Here is a 16,978-nt window from a genome sequence, read left to right as displayed (position 1 = left end):
AGTATCTATGTACATTCATACCTGATGCCTTCGGGAGCAATTTAGGGCTCAGTGTCTTGCCCAAGGACACTTCGACATGCGAGTGTAGCAGTCAGGGATTCCCTGAGCCACAGCTGCCCCATTAGCTATGTTGTAAATTCATAGCTAATGGTAATGTTAGCTAGCTAACTGTAACATTAGCTTGGAACTGGTTAAATCATACAATTGACAACAGCTAAAGTAAGCTTGCAACTACTTCCTAGCCAAGATTACCATTTGATAGTAATTCATGATAAGATAAAACAAGGCTAGCTTAAAGTTATGTCAGCTAGAAAATGGTTGAACGCAAATGTAGCTGTTTTGACTATCTATTGTCTTTTCAGCTGCAGATCAATCAAGAATCAGCAATATAATAACGATTGGTAAGGCTACCTACGTTAACATAATTTACAACCTGAATCACAGCCGTACAAAAAAACATTTTGAGCTTCCCACCCTGAGCGCAACATCAGAGGAAAATGGCCGACATGTGAATATAGTTTAAGACACTTCATTGCTGCTGTTTAGTTAAATGTCAGCGGTTACCTGTAGTTACTGAGTTACTAGTAGCATGTGTGTTAGTGCTGTGATAGTTCCTAATGGAGCTGTATAACAGAATAATGTATTTTACATCCCTGCACATAATGTTATATTTCAATAAATATAATAAATAAAAAGTACAAATATCTGAATATTATGGAACCAGATTGTTATCAAAGACATTTTTTGTCAGTATTACATTGCAACCAAATGCTGGATCCAACAACATGACTCAGTGGATAGACATTTTGTTAGAGCAAGGGCAAATACCATGACTTTAGCTTTGTAAAAAACAATATTACTGTCATTGATCAGCTTTAGAAGGAAAATAAAAACTGATAGCTGTCCTGCTGGCACTGTGTGGAGGCAGGAGACAGAAAACAAGCCACGCGTTTTGCCCCGCAACATTTTCATCCACATACATTCTGTTGTTCCTCGTCATTCACAGAGTCACACCTTCAGCTCTCTATACTCAGTCCGGAGAGATTGTTTTAGTCGTAGCACTCTGATAAAAGTGTTAGTGTCGCACGTGGAAGAGTCATGAATTTTACTCCGACAAACTCCTCCTTTAATCCCTTTGCTGCAGTCCAGGTTTGCCCTTCAGTAATTGACTTTGCCGGGAACCTGCACATTCACTCCACTGTAGTCCACCATGTACATGGGCCACTGCTGCGGGCACACACACAGAAAGACAATGAGAGGGGAAAGTCAGTCATAATGGAGGAGAAAATGCTTTCATTAGTACAAAGAGGTGGCTGACCTTGCCTCGAAACAATTTTAAACACTTTAATATTAGCTTTCAGTAGTTAAACACAGACATGTGCCAACATGGAAATTTGGCCCAAAGAGGTTAAACGAAAAGGTCAAAGGAGGACTATGCTTGTGTGTTTGTTCGGATCTAATGTATGTGTAACAGCTATTTCATGATGAATCACTTTTCCACATGTGAGTGCAGCTAAAGGATACATCATCTCAGTAATTCTTTTGTTTATGAAAAGTTGAAAATCTTGAAGATCTCAGTTTTGTTCTCTTTTGCGGCAACTATGGTGATAAACGGTAATTGCTGGAGCACACTTCTCAGATATCCAGACAGTGTCGCATGTGTGACGTCCACGGTTGGCTCCGGTTGTAACTCTTTAATTTCCTCGCTGTCGGTCGCTTTCCTTTTTAGACTGTTTGCTTCATCTGAGCGTCGAGTTTGTTTCTTTTTCTTTGGATTTTCGCTTATTTTTGAAGTTGTATCTGCAGTCATCGATCTTTTCTTTGTTCGGCCAAAGTAGATTACTGTTTACTGGTTGACCTCAACAAGTCATGCTATATTTTCAGTAAAGATAAAATTTGACATGTTATTAACAGAAGGCATACTCAATGTAAAACACCTATCTTACATCATACTTTGTAAATCTCTAGCTCCAAATTTCTCTTGCTAAGTAACAGATGCCCTCTGAACAACTCCTGTTTTTCAAACGTACCATTACTGGAATCTGATTGGTTGATATCCCTAGGTCCGATGACGGTGGTACTCGGTTGCTCTCTTGGACTCTTTTGCGCTTCCGTCGATTGGTTGAGGCGTTTGTTCCTACTGGAGACACAAAGCAGATTATTTTTTAAACTTTGATGTGGCTTTTCAGCACACAGGTCTATTTACACTGACAGAATAAACTTATAAACATACCTGTGTTGCAAGCTTGGCTGCAGATTTCTGCAAAAGGTCTGTGGTAGAGAGAAAAAGCAGGGCAATTTAATTTTCATTTATTTCTGACAATAAAAAACAAAAGGAGAATTAATTATACCTCAAACGAAAAATTAAGTCTTTGCCTCCATTCTTTCATCACAGCTTAGCTGCTTAAGCGTCAAAATATTGTTCACTTTTTCATATTATTTACATTTGCTGCTGAGGATTTATTCTTTGGGTTTAAATCCAGCCTCTGAGATGTCAAAGCATAAATAAACCATAATAAGCTTAACTACAGAAAGGCAAAATCCTAAACTCCCCCTGAAATATACAGCGTGGTGACAGCTAACAGGCTGCTGAATATTCAGGTGTCTCAGCACTTACTGTAGCTGGCTCTTGATGTTGAATGTTATTTCATCTGCGGCTTGAAGGATCTTCTCCAGGCACACGATGTCGTAGGTGTTGGGGTTTCTGAAGGGGATATCGTCTGGAAGGCCACTGACTTCTACTGACTCTGGACTGCCGCGGATTAGCTTGTACGGGACCACGACGGAGCGGTCTAAGCCCAGAGCCTCGCCTGAACACGCAGCAAGAAAAATATGATCAAAAACACACACACAGCGACAGGGGTTAAGCTTTTGGATCACCTGCAAAGAGCTGCAAACAGGAGGACAGATGGCGGCTGTTTTTTGTCATCTCAACTAAAAATAACTGCTGAAGACAGGCAAAAGGTTTTTAATAATCAAGGGTGAAGTCACAACTTTCACAGGGATATTATAGATTACTACTGGAAAGACAAAAATATGAAGATAATTATGAAGATAATTATTGTAATGAGTATTTACCGTATTTCTTGTTAAACAGTTCCTTGACCTGCTCTCGAAAGACGACTTTCTCCCCCATGCGGTTAATGTCGTCATCATCTGTCAAATGAAGAGTTAGTTAGTGACAACTTATAAAATAAAGTCTCTGATGTTGTAACAATAGAAGAATGTAAGGTATGACACATCTACTCACCACTTATCGAGGCGTAGGCCTTCTTTAGTAAAGTGACGCGTCGAGGTGCTGATAAAAACAGTGAATTATAAGTTAAGATAAATTAAATACACCTAAAGATCACTTGTCTTAACTACACTGTGAATGATGAAGTGTTTTCTTACCTGGTTTTGGAATGAGTCCTTGAAAAGGTCTGAAAACAGAGAAAGAAAGTGATTTCAGCAAGTCATCCTAAAGTCATGTCTTACAAATACGAAAAACATTTAAAAATAATTGAGGAGGGGCGATGGTTTGGCTCGGCTGGTGCCCTGTGTACGGACGCTATAGTCCTCGTCACACTGATTGCAGGTTCAACTCCAAGTCTGTCGATCATTTGGTGCATGTCCTCCCCCACTCTCTACTCCCCACATTTCCTATCTATCTTCAGCTGTCCTCTATAATAAAGGCAAATCCAAAAAAAAACCTTAAAAAAAAAAAAAAGTTGAGGAGACATATTTTAAACAAGAAAGATGTCCTTGAGGATATGTACTTTAGTGACACTTCCATCAACATTTATGTGAGATCTTAAAATATTTTTTGGATTATTCCCCCTTAATGTCTCACATATACTTTATTCATTATGCCTGGAAAATAGCATATTCCTTAGTCAATATTTTGCACAGTGTATCCTAATTTACGCCCAAAAATGTCTGGTCCAATCTTCTAAAAAATACATGGTGCTACTTATTTCAGTTTTATTTAACTTTAAATTGACTAACTTTGAGTTTGAATGATTTGTCAGACAAAAAGAAAGATCTTAATATTTTACCTACTTCTCTTGGGAGTTGTGAAGGCCTCATTTATTTCTCATATTTTAAGTCAGTAAATAAGAGTAGAAGAAGAATCAGGTATTTATAAACTGAAGCCCAACAACCTAATATGAGCTTTCAATTTATCGTCACACTAGACTGTGTGATCTGGATGACTTCTTTTGTAACCTGTCATGGACAGATCATAATGAGTCATGCTTCTTGCACAAATTAAACTGGAGTTCCCAACACAAGTGCCACTGGGAAGGACAGAAAATAAGTAACTGGTGTTCAATTGATCACGTCACAGGGATTCCCACCTGGTGATGGTGAAATTGATCTTGTCAGCAACTGCAAGGATCCTCTCCAGGTTCTGGGAGCCGAATGTGCAGGGCTTCCTGAAGGGGATGCCGGGGGGAAGGCCCTCGATGATCACCGAGTCGGGGTTGTTTTTGATCCTCTTGTAAGGCACTTGGACGGGGTACTTGATGCCCAATGCCTCCCCATACTTCCTGTTGAACAGATCCTGGACCTGCTCTCGCAGCGTGTTGGCTAGGTCGATCCTGGACAGTTTGGACTCCAGGCACTCTGGAGACAAGAGGCAGAGCACACTTTGAAATAAACTTTGAAACAGTTATTCAGCCTTTTTCTGTTTAGTTTTAAACGCGAGGGGTGATAAATGTCAATACACAAAGCTGATTTAAGTTGAAACAATACACAGCATCAATCAAATCTGAGCTTCAAAGCGGTGACTAAAGCTGAACCTGAACGCACCTGAGAATCCAGGTCTCTTGGATATAGCTGCAGTGTCCTCTGTTGCTAGTGCTGTGTCCTTGGCGTCGAGCTCTTTGGGAAAAAAACATTTCGGAGGTTAAACTTTTGTTTTGTCATTTCTTAAGATTTACTGAACACAGCAAACGTTCAGAGCGTCTCCTTGTTCCAGCAGCTGAGCTTTGTCACAAATAAAAGGTAGTGATAGCTGGAGAAAATCCCTGCAAGGACTTTTCTTTTTCCCTTTAGAAGAGCTCTTTTAAAAATAGCACTTGAACTGGATTTGACCTCTCAATTTCATGCGCACAGAGGACAGAGCAAATAGCATCTTAAACCAGCATTATGTGCCTCCAGATGGTGGATTTTCTCCACTCAGGCCTCCCACTGACTGCCAAAATACAATTTTATCAGCGGAGCAAATATGACAAAATCTGAAATAGCTGTGGGTTTATATCTTTCTGAAATAGATTCTGCATTCAAAGTAGAGTGTGAGAAAAATATGTTGCTTGTGTGCTGAAGGTTAAATGTTAATGAGCAAGAAACTAGGGTCCTAAGGGCACTCACTTCACATCGTTTTTCATATTCACAGTAATACTGCTGCAAACCTTCAAAATGAGAACCCTGAGATACACCACAAAGCACCCTGGGAAATTAAGTGTTCTGACTTACTGAATTGACAGCAACCATTAAAAACACACAAATTATTTATGCAGAAGGCTGATATTGCAAATTGCATGATTGAAAGACTAAAGGCAAAATGATTACCAAAAAATGACGTATTCATGGTCATGATGGTCCCAAAGTGGCGTTATTCTTTCACGAGGGCTTTTAAAGTGATAATGTTGAAGATTTTCATGTAAATAAATGTCTGTTAAGTCACTATCTATCGCCGAATGAGGTAACACATAGGTTATTTAGCCTCTGGCCCACTGATGAAAGCCTTTGCATTTGCAGTATTACAGACTGGGTGTCTGCGGAGACATTTGCAGGAAAAATCACAAGCGGCGCCCAGGCAGTGACAGGTTTTCCATCACCCAGCAGTGGTTGGTCTGCCAGAGAGGGTAGGCGGAGCTAAGCGGCTGCTTTTCCGGTCTCTGCAAGTGTTGCGAGTAAAATATAAAGTAATCTACTATGGCTGAACAAACAAAGAAAAGATGGATGACTACAGATACAACTTCAAAAATAAGTGAAAATCCAAAGAAAAACAAACAAATTTGACGCTCAGATGAAGGCAAACAGTCTAAAAAGGAAGGCGGTGGTCAGCGAGGAAAATCAAGAGTTACAACCGGAGCCAACCGTGGACGTCACACATGCAACACTGTCTGGATATCTGGGAAGTGTGCTCCCGCAATTACCGTTTATTGCCATAGGTGCTGCAAAAAGAACAAAAGTGAGATCTTTGAGATTATAAATATGGAGAGACTTTAAAATTAACCTTGGCTACCAGACTACGCTCCAAATAGCAAAAATAATATCCCAAATATGACTGCAGAGGATTCAAGCCTTAAAAGACGATGAGTCAGAGTTTCCGAGAAAATCCCTTTAAATACATTTTAAATACAAGTCAAATAAGGCACTGAGACGGGCGTACCTGGATCACACACGGGGATGGAAGGCATCTCTTGTTTGACTTGCTCAGTTAGCAGCTCAGGCCTGCAGACAAACAAAGACATCATTACACTATTTACAAAGCAGCGAATGATTAGGTGAGTTAAAATGTTTATCCCTTTGTTTAAGGTTCTGGTAATATGCAAGTAATGAATGATGAAGAAGTGTAAATACAGGATGTAATTGGCAGCTGAAATGCTGTACAGTAACACATTAGCAAGACATTCCTCTATATTGCCATCATCTCACCTTTTGATGACAAATTGGATATGACTGCTAACACCCAGGATCTTGCGCAGTTTGGCCGCTCCGAAACAGTTTGGCCTTCGTAGGGAGATTCCCTCTGGCATCCCGGTGACGTACAGATCCTCGGGGTACATCTGGAACTTGGAGTACGGCACCTTGACTGGTTCGGGAAGGCCCAGAGCTTCAGCTGAGGAAGAGGAGATAGGCTTGGACATTATTCGTATCAGTTATAGCAACATTTTCTTCACTACAATTATTCACTGAGATGAACAAGCCTGCAGAATAGTCAAAGTTATGTGAAGACAAATAAACCAAAATAGTAGAATAATTACCCAAACAGCCTGTCATACATATTCTGGTATCTCTTTGCTTAAAATCCTTTGACATGAAATTGAAATTCATCTTCTTTCTCCGCTCCAATTAGCCCCACACTGAGCTGACTAATTCTGAAGTGTTAAATCATTAAAGAAAACATAGAAGTTATAATATTAATACTCAAAAGACTATAAAATCTTAATGTTTCACTTGCTGTACACTTGTTAAGGATGTGCACAAGTGTTGGAAATTAAAGTCTTACTGCAAGATAAATGTGCCTGACATACAGTAACTTCGCGCCCTGGTGTGAGTGAGTGTTAAGCTCCGCTGCTGCAGGTAGCTTACCGTACTTAATGCTGAAGAGGCTCTCCACCTGTCTCCGAAGCTGCAGAATCATTTCACCAATGTCCTCCACCAAACTGCCCGCTAAGTGAGACAAACAAAGAAACACAATTACACTAACAGAATGAATGTATGAGGTCAGCGAGAGTCAGTCTGGAACTCTTCCATTTGTTCCCTCGCTAACTTTATTTTGATAAATGGTAACAACAGACTGCGTGGTGCATTAATCAGCGGAGACCATAACAAACAGACACAGGGAGAGAGAACGGTAAAGGTGCAAAATGGGGCTAATAAAGCTAAGTAGGAAATAATGTTTCAAGCTGTTTTATTTTACTCCTGTCTGCCTTTCCAACAGAACAATATTTTGCACACCGTGAGAAGAGTAAAAATATACTGGATGAAGCAGAACATTGTAAATGAGTCAGTCCATTGTACCTTCAGAGGATCTTCTGATGCTCTGGGGGGCCGTGCCGGGGGACAGAGCTTCAGCTGCAGGATCAAAGAGCAACATGAGAAGACAAAACAGCTGTGTTTATACATTTATAGATCAAACAATTCACATATGTGTTGTATCATCCAGGTCAAAAGACTGAGACTGAATGTGAATGTCTGGATGCTTTAGTTGTGCTCACATAAAACACGACTGTCAGTGTGAGCTAAGAGCCGGGAAATACCAAACAGTCGCTGTTACATTTATAATATTTCCACTGTTCATTAAAAGCTTATGTCTGCTTGAGTATAACAGGAGCAAGTTACACCATAGGGGTACAGTAATTCAGTTTTATCAGCCATCTTTGTTCAGAAGAAGTTTGGTCATATTATTGTTTTATAAAGTTGTTTAAATGAATAAAAAATCTATGCAAACTATTGTACGTGTTTTACAAATGCAAAATGTTTCCACTAATGTGATGCAGTGTATCGCAATGAACATCAGTTTGATCCTTTTACAAAGGCGATGTTCATTTCCTCTGTAATAATAATCAAATTTAGGAGCACAATAAATGCACAGCAGATATTATGATGCTTCAGTTGGGCTGCTGGGCATAATCACATTTTCACACAATTCTAGTAGTTTTGGAGATGCTGGGCAAAATCTCACTTTTTATAGTATAACTTTACTAAACATAATGCAAAATAGCAACAGATTGATACTTAATTAAAGAGCGTATAACAGCAAATAATGCTCAGTGTGATATTTGCTGAACTTACCTTCATTTTCTTTCCTTTAGTTGTCATTTGTGAAAGAAAAGAAAACTTAAAAAAGCACAATCAAACCAACAAAATAAAACAAAACACCTCCTGAAAGCGCTGTATGCTAAGCCCAAGACCACATTGAGTAGACTCCACTTCCTAAGGTGTTATAGCACTACATCCAAATGTAGAACTGCCTCATGTATGTTAAGTGCATAAAAAAAAAACTACACAAACTTAAGGAATTTAGCAGGTTTTAAGATTTTTAGGACCTATGTCCAGAATGTGATGCTGTCAATGTTGAATGCCTTGTCTCTTTTGCACAGGGCAGCTTAAAGGGTCCTTTCACTAAAATAAAAGCAAAGATTTCTGCTGCCATCTCAATATAATGGAGATAAAGGACATTTTGAATGGGGTGTTTACAGCATTACCACAAATCTCAGTGACAGATGCCGTGTCTAATAACTTGGACAAATAAAACCCCAAAACTATCTGAAAATATGTTTTGAATTCAAATGAAACACCTTGCCTAGCATTACCAGAATATGCTACTTAGTCTGGAACCGTCTGTTCATTTTAGATTTCCATAGGGCTTTTTACACTGCCAGTTCAAGGCGGGATTATTACGGCTCTGTTATATGCTTCCTATTTGCTTACGCAGCGCCGGAACGCTATTTAAAAACCCACACTGGGGCGGCTTTACGCCGGCGTTGTGTGGTCCACTGTATAATGACAATGATAACTGGTGTCCAGTTCCTTTAATCATGAATAAATAGCAGCATCGGAACATAACACATCAGCAGTAGAGATATTGGTTTGTTTACAAAAACGCCCCAGAGCTTAAACCTGCCCCATATTAGATAAACATCTGTGACTGACCCGACCTGAATCAGGTCATATGGAAAATTGTCTGAACAAGAGAGGGACCAGATGCATCTGCCAGAGCAACTAAACATTCTTAACCAATCCTTTAAGTTAAATAATACATAAGAAACAGTGTTACTAAGACTTTGTAAATGAGGCTGATGCATTTTAGAAAGAGAGTGTAGTCTACTCAGATGTCTTGGTCTAATTACTTTTATCTTAAAGGGGAAAGAGGTGGAAGTCTACAAGCTGTTCTGTGTTAGATGGAGGGAGGGTTTGAAGTATTTAAAGTATCTTTGAGGTCTAATTTTGGGCAGCAGGACTACGGGACACTGGAACTCCAAATCTGGAAATATGCACAATGCATCTTAACAACTCCAATGGCAAAGATGACCAGAGGTACATGTAAAAAATTGTAATTATATATTGTAAAAATGTGACTCATGAGTGACCAATGAGTCAGTAAAATAGCTTCAGTTGATACATGGTGCATTTCACAGAGTTGGTATTGTAGGACTTGGGGAAGAGAAGAGCTACAGGCCAGAGTTGGGGAGTGGGGGTTCTTACGGGTTGGGGTTGTAGCTACAAGCGGCAGGTACGTTTGGTTGTGGGGGAAGTTGGAGAGTGGAAGAAAAAAGTATGTGAGAAAATCGTTTCATACGTGTAGCAGCTTATTTAGTTCCCTAAAAAACAGCCAGAGTGTGGGGGATGCAGAGGCAGACGTTGTGTTGCACCTGGCTGTGGGGTGGAGCTGGCAATCCTGGAGCTGCGGTGAAAAGGAGGAAGGTGTAAAGGAGGTGGGAGCTGACGAGGCTGAGGTTACCTGCATTGTTTTCCTTCGGGTGGTGGGGAGCAGAAGGAGCAGAGGGTGTAGAAGGCGAGGCTGTGGATGGACACGATGCAGCGGTGACTGGCTCGGCCACAGACTCGCTGGGCTCCTCGCCACTCGTACCGGCCTCTGAAGAAACCATAACAGGAAGGCATTAGGACATATCAGGTTGCTAATATTTCCTGAATAACTGTATTATCTGTTTAAGCTTAGAAGCATGAGGAGAGAATCTAAATTAAATAGCAAAACCAAAACTGTCTTCTTACATTTTATATCTATTCAGAGTAAGGAAGTCAATCACAGGGCTAACACATAGAGACAGACAACCTTTCACGCTCTCATTCACACCAACAGGGAATTTTAGAGTCACCAATGAACCTAACAAGAAGGAAGCTGGAGTACCCAGAGGGAACCCACACATGCACGGGGAGAACACGCAAACTGCACACAGAAAGGCCCACTTCCTCCAAACTTGGTTCAAACTAGGAACCTTCTAGCTGTGAGGCCACAGTCCTAACCACTGCACCACCGTGCAGCCCACAATAAAGTATTTCTCAATATATTTTTATTTTATTAACAGAAAAATAAAAAGTAAAAGTGAGCCTGTGGCAATGCAGTGCAGAAATAATTAAGCCACATACAAAATAAATATAAATAGTAAATATAAAAACAAAAAAATGTACCTATTTATTGTAAATGACATGTTGCGGCCCACTTACAGTACCATTGCAGCCCACCAGGGGGTCCTGGCCAACACTTTGGGAATCCCTAAACTACAGGTTAAAGTCAAATAAGCAAGCCATAGTCTTGCAGCAGGGCTATAGTGTGTATTTATCAATGGTGACAGTAGAAGGTGGCCAGTATGCTGCCTGGGTAGACTGGCCAGAAAACTGACACAGACGCTAAGCTCTGTACCATTACACACTTAAAGTTTAAAAAACCAAATTAATTTCAGTGTAAGTGTAAGCTATATTTTAAATATTTAACTGGTTCACCTTGCTGCTAGACAGCCTGTTTCTTTTGCACTATGTTGTTTGGGTCTTGAATAGTACCTCATAAAAAATCCACTTCCAAACTGTCCCATTAAGTCCATCTGAGGACAGCATAGTTTTATATTTTTAACTACTGGCATTGTATCACAGACCTGCAATATGTCAGTGGTCTTCTATCAACACAACATCTCTGGATACTTTTTATAGTTTAAGAAGCGAACCGCTTTCAAAGCTAATGGCTGCCAAGCGTGCGCACACTTACCTGGCACAGTCACTTGAATGATTTCCCCATCTGGAGGCTCCGTTTTAATCCGTTTCAAAGGAATGCAATCTCCTGAAGGACCTGCGGGGATTGAACAGAGTTCCCATCGGTGTGTGGCACTGTGTTTTATGGCAGTGTTAAACAGATTTAAGTAGGTGATAGAATGTGTTTGAAGTGACTGGACTGCAAAAACATGAGGGGACAATTTGGGAAGAGGCTTCCAAGGACTGTTAACATCGCTTTAAAAACTTTAATATGATACTTGGGGCTTGAACTTCAGACATCAAAGTCTCAGTAAAAATAGGGTTTTATAATGCATAAATGATTTTATTTGCACATACCTGCTTCGCACTCAGCCAGGGGACTCACACATGCACTAGTCGATCTGTGAAATTTAAAAATACTGAGGTGAGTTAAAAAATCCAAAACTGATACATCGGACAAACATGACGTTAATGTCGGCTTATACCAAAAGACTGAAGGTATTTCAATGTCAGGATTAAATCAGGAGAGTTTTGCCTGAGTGCGGGGTCTGGTCTCATTCCTTTGGTGTAAGATAAAACTCAGCCTGAGCTACAGTCTTTTTCTTGGCTTTGATTTGATAAAAACAAACGTGTTCAGTATTGTCAGAAGTTTTTAGTCTTTGCTTGTGCAAATACTGAAGTTCAATGACATGAATGTTATTAACAAAAAGCACAAACGGGCTGAACAGTAAACATTAGACATCTATCCCCGGGGGGACGTTACAGTTTCTCTGATACAGAGAGAAGCGTGGAGAAATACATGGCATAAAAATAGAAGTAAGAAATATGTCAAATATGTGTGTTATATGTACAATAAAATGAGAAATAAAGGTAAAGATTAAATGCTGAGAAGTGGATCTATGGTCATTTAAATATGAGTGACAGAATTAAATATAATTGCCAGAATAAAGTAAAATACAAATAAGAGTTATTGACAAATGAATAGTATAAGGCAGTATTTATGTCAACAAATTGCACAGTTGAATTCAGGGTCAACATGGAGAGGACTCTGGGAAGGCACAAGCCTCTGCACAACAAGAGCTGCGGTCAGTGGTCCTAACTGAATGTGACGAGCTTGTTGAACGCTTGCTTGCTGTTAGGACATGGTATCATTATGTTTATAGCTCTGGTAAATAGGTTATGGTTTGAAGTAGGGGTGAAGGAAGTGCCTTGCTGGCAGCCTACTAGCTTGCAATGCTAGAATAACACAAACCACTGCACATACAAGGACAGATGTTGTTGCTGCTTCTGTTTCTACTCCAATGATTCTTCTTGGGAAATCATCTCAACAGGAATTAAGTTGTTTTCTTAGTGACCCTAAAAGAAACCCAGTCTTTGCAAAATTGTATACTTTGTAACAATAATGTGTTTAGATGTGAGAGGCTGTCAGACTTTATTCTTTTAAAAGTTTCCCTATTTGGTACTGTAGGCATAATGAATACGTTGCTTCTCTAAAAAATAAATTAAACTAAGCAGAAGCTGGAAGTATGATGAAAGGATATTTGAGGTAACCAGCACATGATTTGCATAAAATGCATCCTTGTCAGTTGATCTTTTACATAAACATGGTACTGTCGCCTAAATCAGCATACACAAGCTATAGCCTTGTACAGCGTAAATCAAAGGATATCTTTAAAAAGCCTTCAAAATGAGGACAAATCAAAATATGAATTACGGCCTGTCGCAAAAATTTAGATTATCCTCGCATGTGTCATTCTGGCGATAACAATTTTAAATAAAACTGTAAATTTAAACTGTTTAATTCAGTCCACATTATGAGCAATGTTTGATATGAATGTATAACATTTGGGTGCCTGCCACTATCTCATATTTCTACGTTATAAACAAAGTCTGCAGGGCAGTGCTAAATGTGTGTGTGGGCTGTACTCTGACCTGCTGCTGTGAGGATTGCTGACCAACTCGGTTGCGGTGGGCGGGATGCTCAGATTGTCAGAGAAGCCGTCTTCAGGCGCCGAGCCCAGGTCGTGCTTGCCCTCCTCCCTTGCAATCTTGCCAGCAGCTTCAAGGAACAAGACACAGAAGATAAACAAACACTGCATCCCATTAGCCAAGAACATCTGTGGGGTGTAAATAAATAAATAAAGACTTGACAGGGTGCTTTTCTGTTAGCCAGTTCCTCTAATTAATTGTAAAAATACTGACAACTATTGTGCGTCCACAAACACATGGAGTCCAACCAAAATCGTGACATTGTGCTGAAGCTTCCCTTTGAAAAGATCATTTCTCATTGTAATGTAAATGCAGGCTACACTCGGAGCCAAACTAGCTTTGAAAGTCAAGGTGTGTGCACACCAATCAGCTGGTCAAACACTTATCTCATGCAGTCTGCTTTCTGTTTATTGAGTCCATCTACCTCAAAGTGAAGCAGTCAATAATTGTTCTGTTGTGCAATAACAGCAACCTCACATGTTTACTGCATATCACACAGGGTGCGATGGTTCAGAACAGTTTTGAGGCATGTTAGATTGAGCACTGGACAGTAGTTCACAATCATTTTTGGCTGTGAAAAGTCCCAGTGATGTTGTTCTCTGCATCAGCACTCATGGAATGCCTCTTGTCCGATCAGATTACTTGGTCGGAACTAACTGTTGTATGATAACATTCAGTCTCAAAAAGGTAGGTTAACTAGTATGAAAAATACAATTTAATTAGAATCTCTTTCCAGTTTTCTGACACCTTTTTTCCAAACAAGATCCTTGCACTTCTTGAGTATAATTACAGAAAAGGGCATTAGAAGTCACGAAGAGGCACATCAGTGATCAGTGTTTTAATAGAGAGCTCACACCACAGCTCATTATCATGTGAAACTTGTATTCAAACAAAAATATAATAAATCAAACTCTTACCGGTGAAAATCCTTTCATCAAACATTCTGCAACATAAAAAGGAGACAGAGTCCGTTAGTTCAAAGAGCTCTCAGGGCAGAAATCATGACGCAAACAAGAGTACATGTGGAGGAACACATCATTAACAGCTCTTTAAGCACATGAACTGCTTTTTAAACAATCAGTCTCAGGCAAACAATCAAGCTACTGAGTCATTCCTTTCTTATCAGTGAATCCCTCTGACTAAAAATAACTCTATGGATGGGAAATGTACTTCGGGACTGCTTCCTCCTCCTCCTCCTCCTGGCACATGCTCCTGCTCTGTCTGCCACTGAGACATTCCTCTGCTGCTACGATCCTAATCTTAAGACAAAACTGGTCCTCAAAGTCGTGTTTATTTCCATCTGTTTGTTCAACTTTTTCAGATTAAGACTGGAGTCCAGCTGGTGAAGAATGGTGCTGTTTATGGCTACTTTTATCTGCAATCACTGCACTTTGACTTTCGAAAGCCAGATGACCTCATTTTTATATTGAGGTCATCGGTGAACAAGACTAATAGTCCACTAGTGACTGAGTTCTTCTTCTCACTAGCAGGTTAAAACATTTACCCTAAGTTAGATCAAGACATGCTTCAAAGTATGTAAAAGATACTCCACCATTATAACATTTTAATTACCGGTAATAAAGGTTCTCTTCTAACACATTCAGAAGATTTAGATCAGGTCTAGGATGACTGTTGAAAGAGCAACGTGCATCAAGATGGCTAGTGTTAGAGGAAACGTTCTTGAGCCTGTCAGAACCAGACTCAGGGCGGGTTTAGTCCGACTGAACCGAACTGGAGCGTTTGTCCCCTCCGTGTTGTTGATTTAGGTTGGTGTGAACGCCGGAATCGAACTCTGGTGCAGACCAAAAAAGAAATAGAAATATGGGCTGACCAGAAAATTTCACAAATGCTTGTGGAAACACAAGAACATGGAGGTATTCAAACTGAATGAATGAAACTGAAGGAGAATGGAGCGGAGTGTGCTCTCTCTCCCTGTTTGTTTACTTCAGGGAGATTTCTCACGTGGAAATTCGGACCAATCAGAAAGCAGTTTCCTCGCGCATCTAAGCTTTTCGTCCGCTGGTAAAAGCTGCCGCGTGAACACAAACCAGACTCGAGGCAAAATGCAACATTGTTACAACTGGGTCTTTGATTGGGATCAAACAAACAGGCTTTAGGAGTGAAAGCGCCCTCAGATCAGGAGCTGTTTTCTGCACCAAATGCAATTTACGTTTATCTTAAGAGAAAGAAAAATGTCAAATCCTGACATTTGTGAAGCTTGAACCACCAAATGTTAGAATTTTAGCTTGAAAAATAGTTGGGCAATCATTTTTCTACAGAGCACTTACTGGATTAATCTTATTTGTGTCTTCTTTTTGTTTTGATTAACCTTTTATTGTCTTTGAAATGCAATTTCTATGTTCTCTCAACGTGCTGGTTTTCAGTGCATGTCCTTGCCTTTGATAAATAAATAACTTTGAGGTGCCTTGTGTCTGAAAGGTGCTGAATAAATAACTTGCCACAATCAAGTTTTTGTTGTTGCTCCTGTTAACAACAAGAAAAGGAGGAATGTTACCTTGTTAGCATGCTAACTTTGGCGTACTAGTGCTCCACTGCATGTTAGCATTTAACTCAAAACGCTTTTGAAGCTAACAGGAATTTAAGCGATGTTTTGAAGTTGTCTTTTGAGGACGAATAATGTTTTTTTCACTTCAAGGAGTGTTAAAGTATTGTGTCAACATACTAACAAACAAACATCACCTTCACAACTACAGTTTGGTTGACAAAACACTCAATTAGATGTATTAATTAGATTATTAACCGATGTGTTCTATAAGCCTTTTATTTGGAACTGAACCGCTCATAACATGGAAATAAAATGAGGTTGTTGTAACTTGTTATATCATCTGAGTGTAATAAATTAATATGCTGCAGCTTTAAATGAGAACAAACTTTGGTTTTTAGTTAAAGCAGCCGACTATTAGAACAAATGATGGGTTCATTTAAAAATGAAAAAGCTCTGTCAACAACGACTACGCCGAACGAGAACATCAGGCCCCACATCTGGAACATCTCTCAGTGACAATGACAATGTGATGCAATTCTGAATTAATCACATTTTCAATCTTTCCTAATTGTATTAACACTAATGAGCTGCCGGCTGGATTCGTTCAGAGATGTGTTATCTCAAACAAGGCATGGTGGCTCATTCAAATGAGCTTAAACAAATGGATGGCGGAGCAGCAGCAATATGCTGGCGAGGGAAAGTCATTTGGGACATGAATGGAAATGGTTTAGCAGTCGGCGGGACACATTGTGCTGAAGGAAACAGACGTTAAACAGACAGATGGTATAGGCTGACTCGCTCGGTTACTGCCTATTAAAAGTTTCAGAGGCGATGCCATGCTGTAGTTTGCTGGAGTGGAGCTGGACAATGATGAAGCAGCGAGAGGGTAAACTATAATCAGCACTCAGTGACAAACTTAATTACACAGAGAGTCGTGCATTCATGTGTTTTCTTTATAATTCTAGACCATGAATTTTGGGCTCAAGACTAGAAGTATGATTACACCTTTAAGTCATGTGTATCTAAGGCCATGTCTAAACGTACACGGGTATTATTGAAAAC

The 16,978-nt window shown here is 39.8% G+C and overlaps 1 protein-coding gene across 3 annotated transcripts in view; it reads right to left on the bottom strand.

Annotated features, from left to right (window-relative positions):
- Positions 1 to 461: 461 nt before the first annotated feature.
- gtf2ird1 (GTF2I repeat domain containing 1) overlaps positions 462 to 16,978 on the bottom strand; it is a 32,524-nt gene continuing 16,007 nt past the window's right edge. Inside the window, exons 10-27 of one of the 3 annotated variants that reach the window (XM_069670650.1) lie at positions 14,328 to 14,353; positions 13,354 to 13,480; positions 11,779 to 11,822; positions 11,438 to 11,518; positions 10,178 to 10,312; positions 7,735 to 7,788; positions 7,303 to 7,383; positions 6,646 to 6,829; positions 6,380 to 6,441; positions 4,792 to 4,863; positions 4,338 to 4,605; positions 3,394 to 3,422; positions 3,251 to 3,298; positions 3,079 to 3,156; positions 2,618 to 2,810; positions 2,234 to 2,271; positions 2,031 to 2,140; positions 462 to 1,872 (exon numbers count right to left, since the gene is read on the bottom strand). In XM_069670650.1, coding sequence (XP_069526751.1) covers positions 1,840 to 1,872; positions 2,031 to 2,140; positions 2,234 to 2,271; positions 2,618 to 2,810; positions 3,079 to 3,156; positions 3,251 to 3,298; positions 3,394 to 3,422; positions 4,338 to 4,605; positions 4,792 to 4,863; positions 6,380 to 6,441; positions 6,646 to 6,829; positions 7,303 to 7,383; positions 7,735 to 7,788; positions 10,178 to 10,312; positions 11,438 to 11,518; positions 11,779 to 11,822; positions 13,354 to 13,480; positions 14,328 to 14,353 — 1,663 coding nt within the window. In that variant the 3' untranslated portion in view covers positions 462 to 1,839. The remainder of the gene's footprint in view (positions 1,873 to 2,030; positions 2,141 to 2,233; positions 2,272 to 2,617; positions 2,811 to 3,078; positions 3,157 to 3,250; positions 3,299 to 3,393; positions 3,423 to 4,337; positions 4,606 to 4,791; positions 4,864 to 6,379; positions 6,442 to 6,645; positions 6,830 to 7,302; positions 7,384 to 7,734; positions 7,789 to 10,177; positions 10,313 to 11,437; positions 11,519 to 11,778; positions 11,823 to 13,353; positions 13,481 to 14,327; positions 14,354 to 16,978) is intronic. The other 2 variants (XM_069670639.1, XM_069670648.1) reach the window with 2 other exon arrangements.

The sequence above is a fragment of the Semicossyphus pulcher genome, unplaced genomic scaffold (assembly GCF_022749685.1).
Source record: "Semicossyphus pulcher isolate SPU_LCO1_2020_fin unplaced genomic scaffold, fSemPul1.0.p SCAF_10, whole genome shotgun sequence".
Classification (NCBI taxonomy): domain Eukaryota; kingdom Metazoa; phylum Chordata; class Actinopteri; order Labriformes; family Labridae; genus Semicossyphus; species Semicossyphus pulcher.
This window is presented reverse-complemented; position numbering and strand designations above follow the sequence as displayed.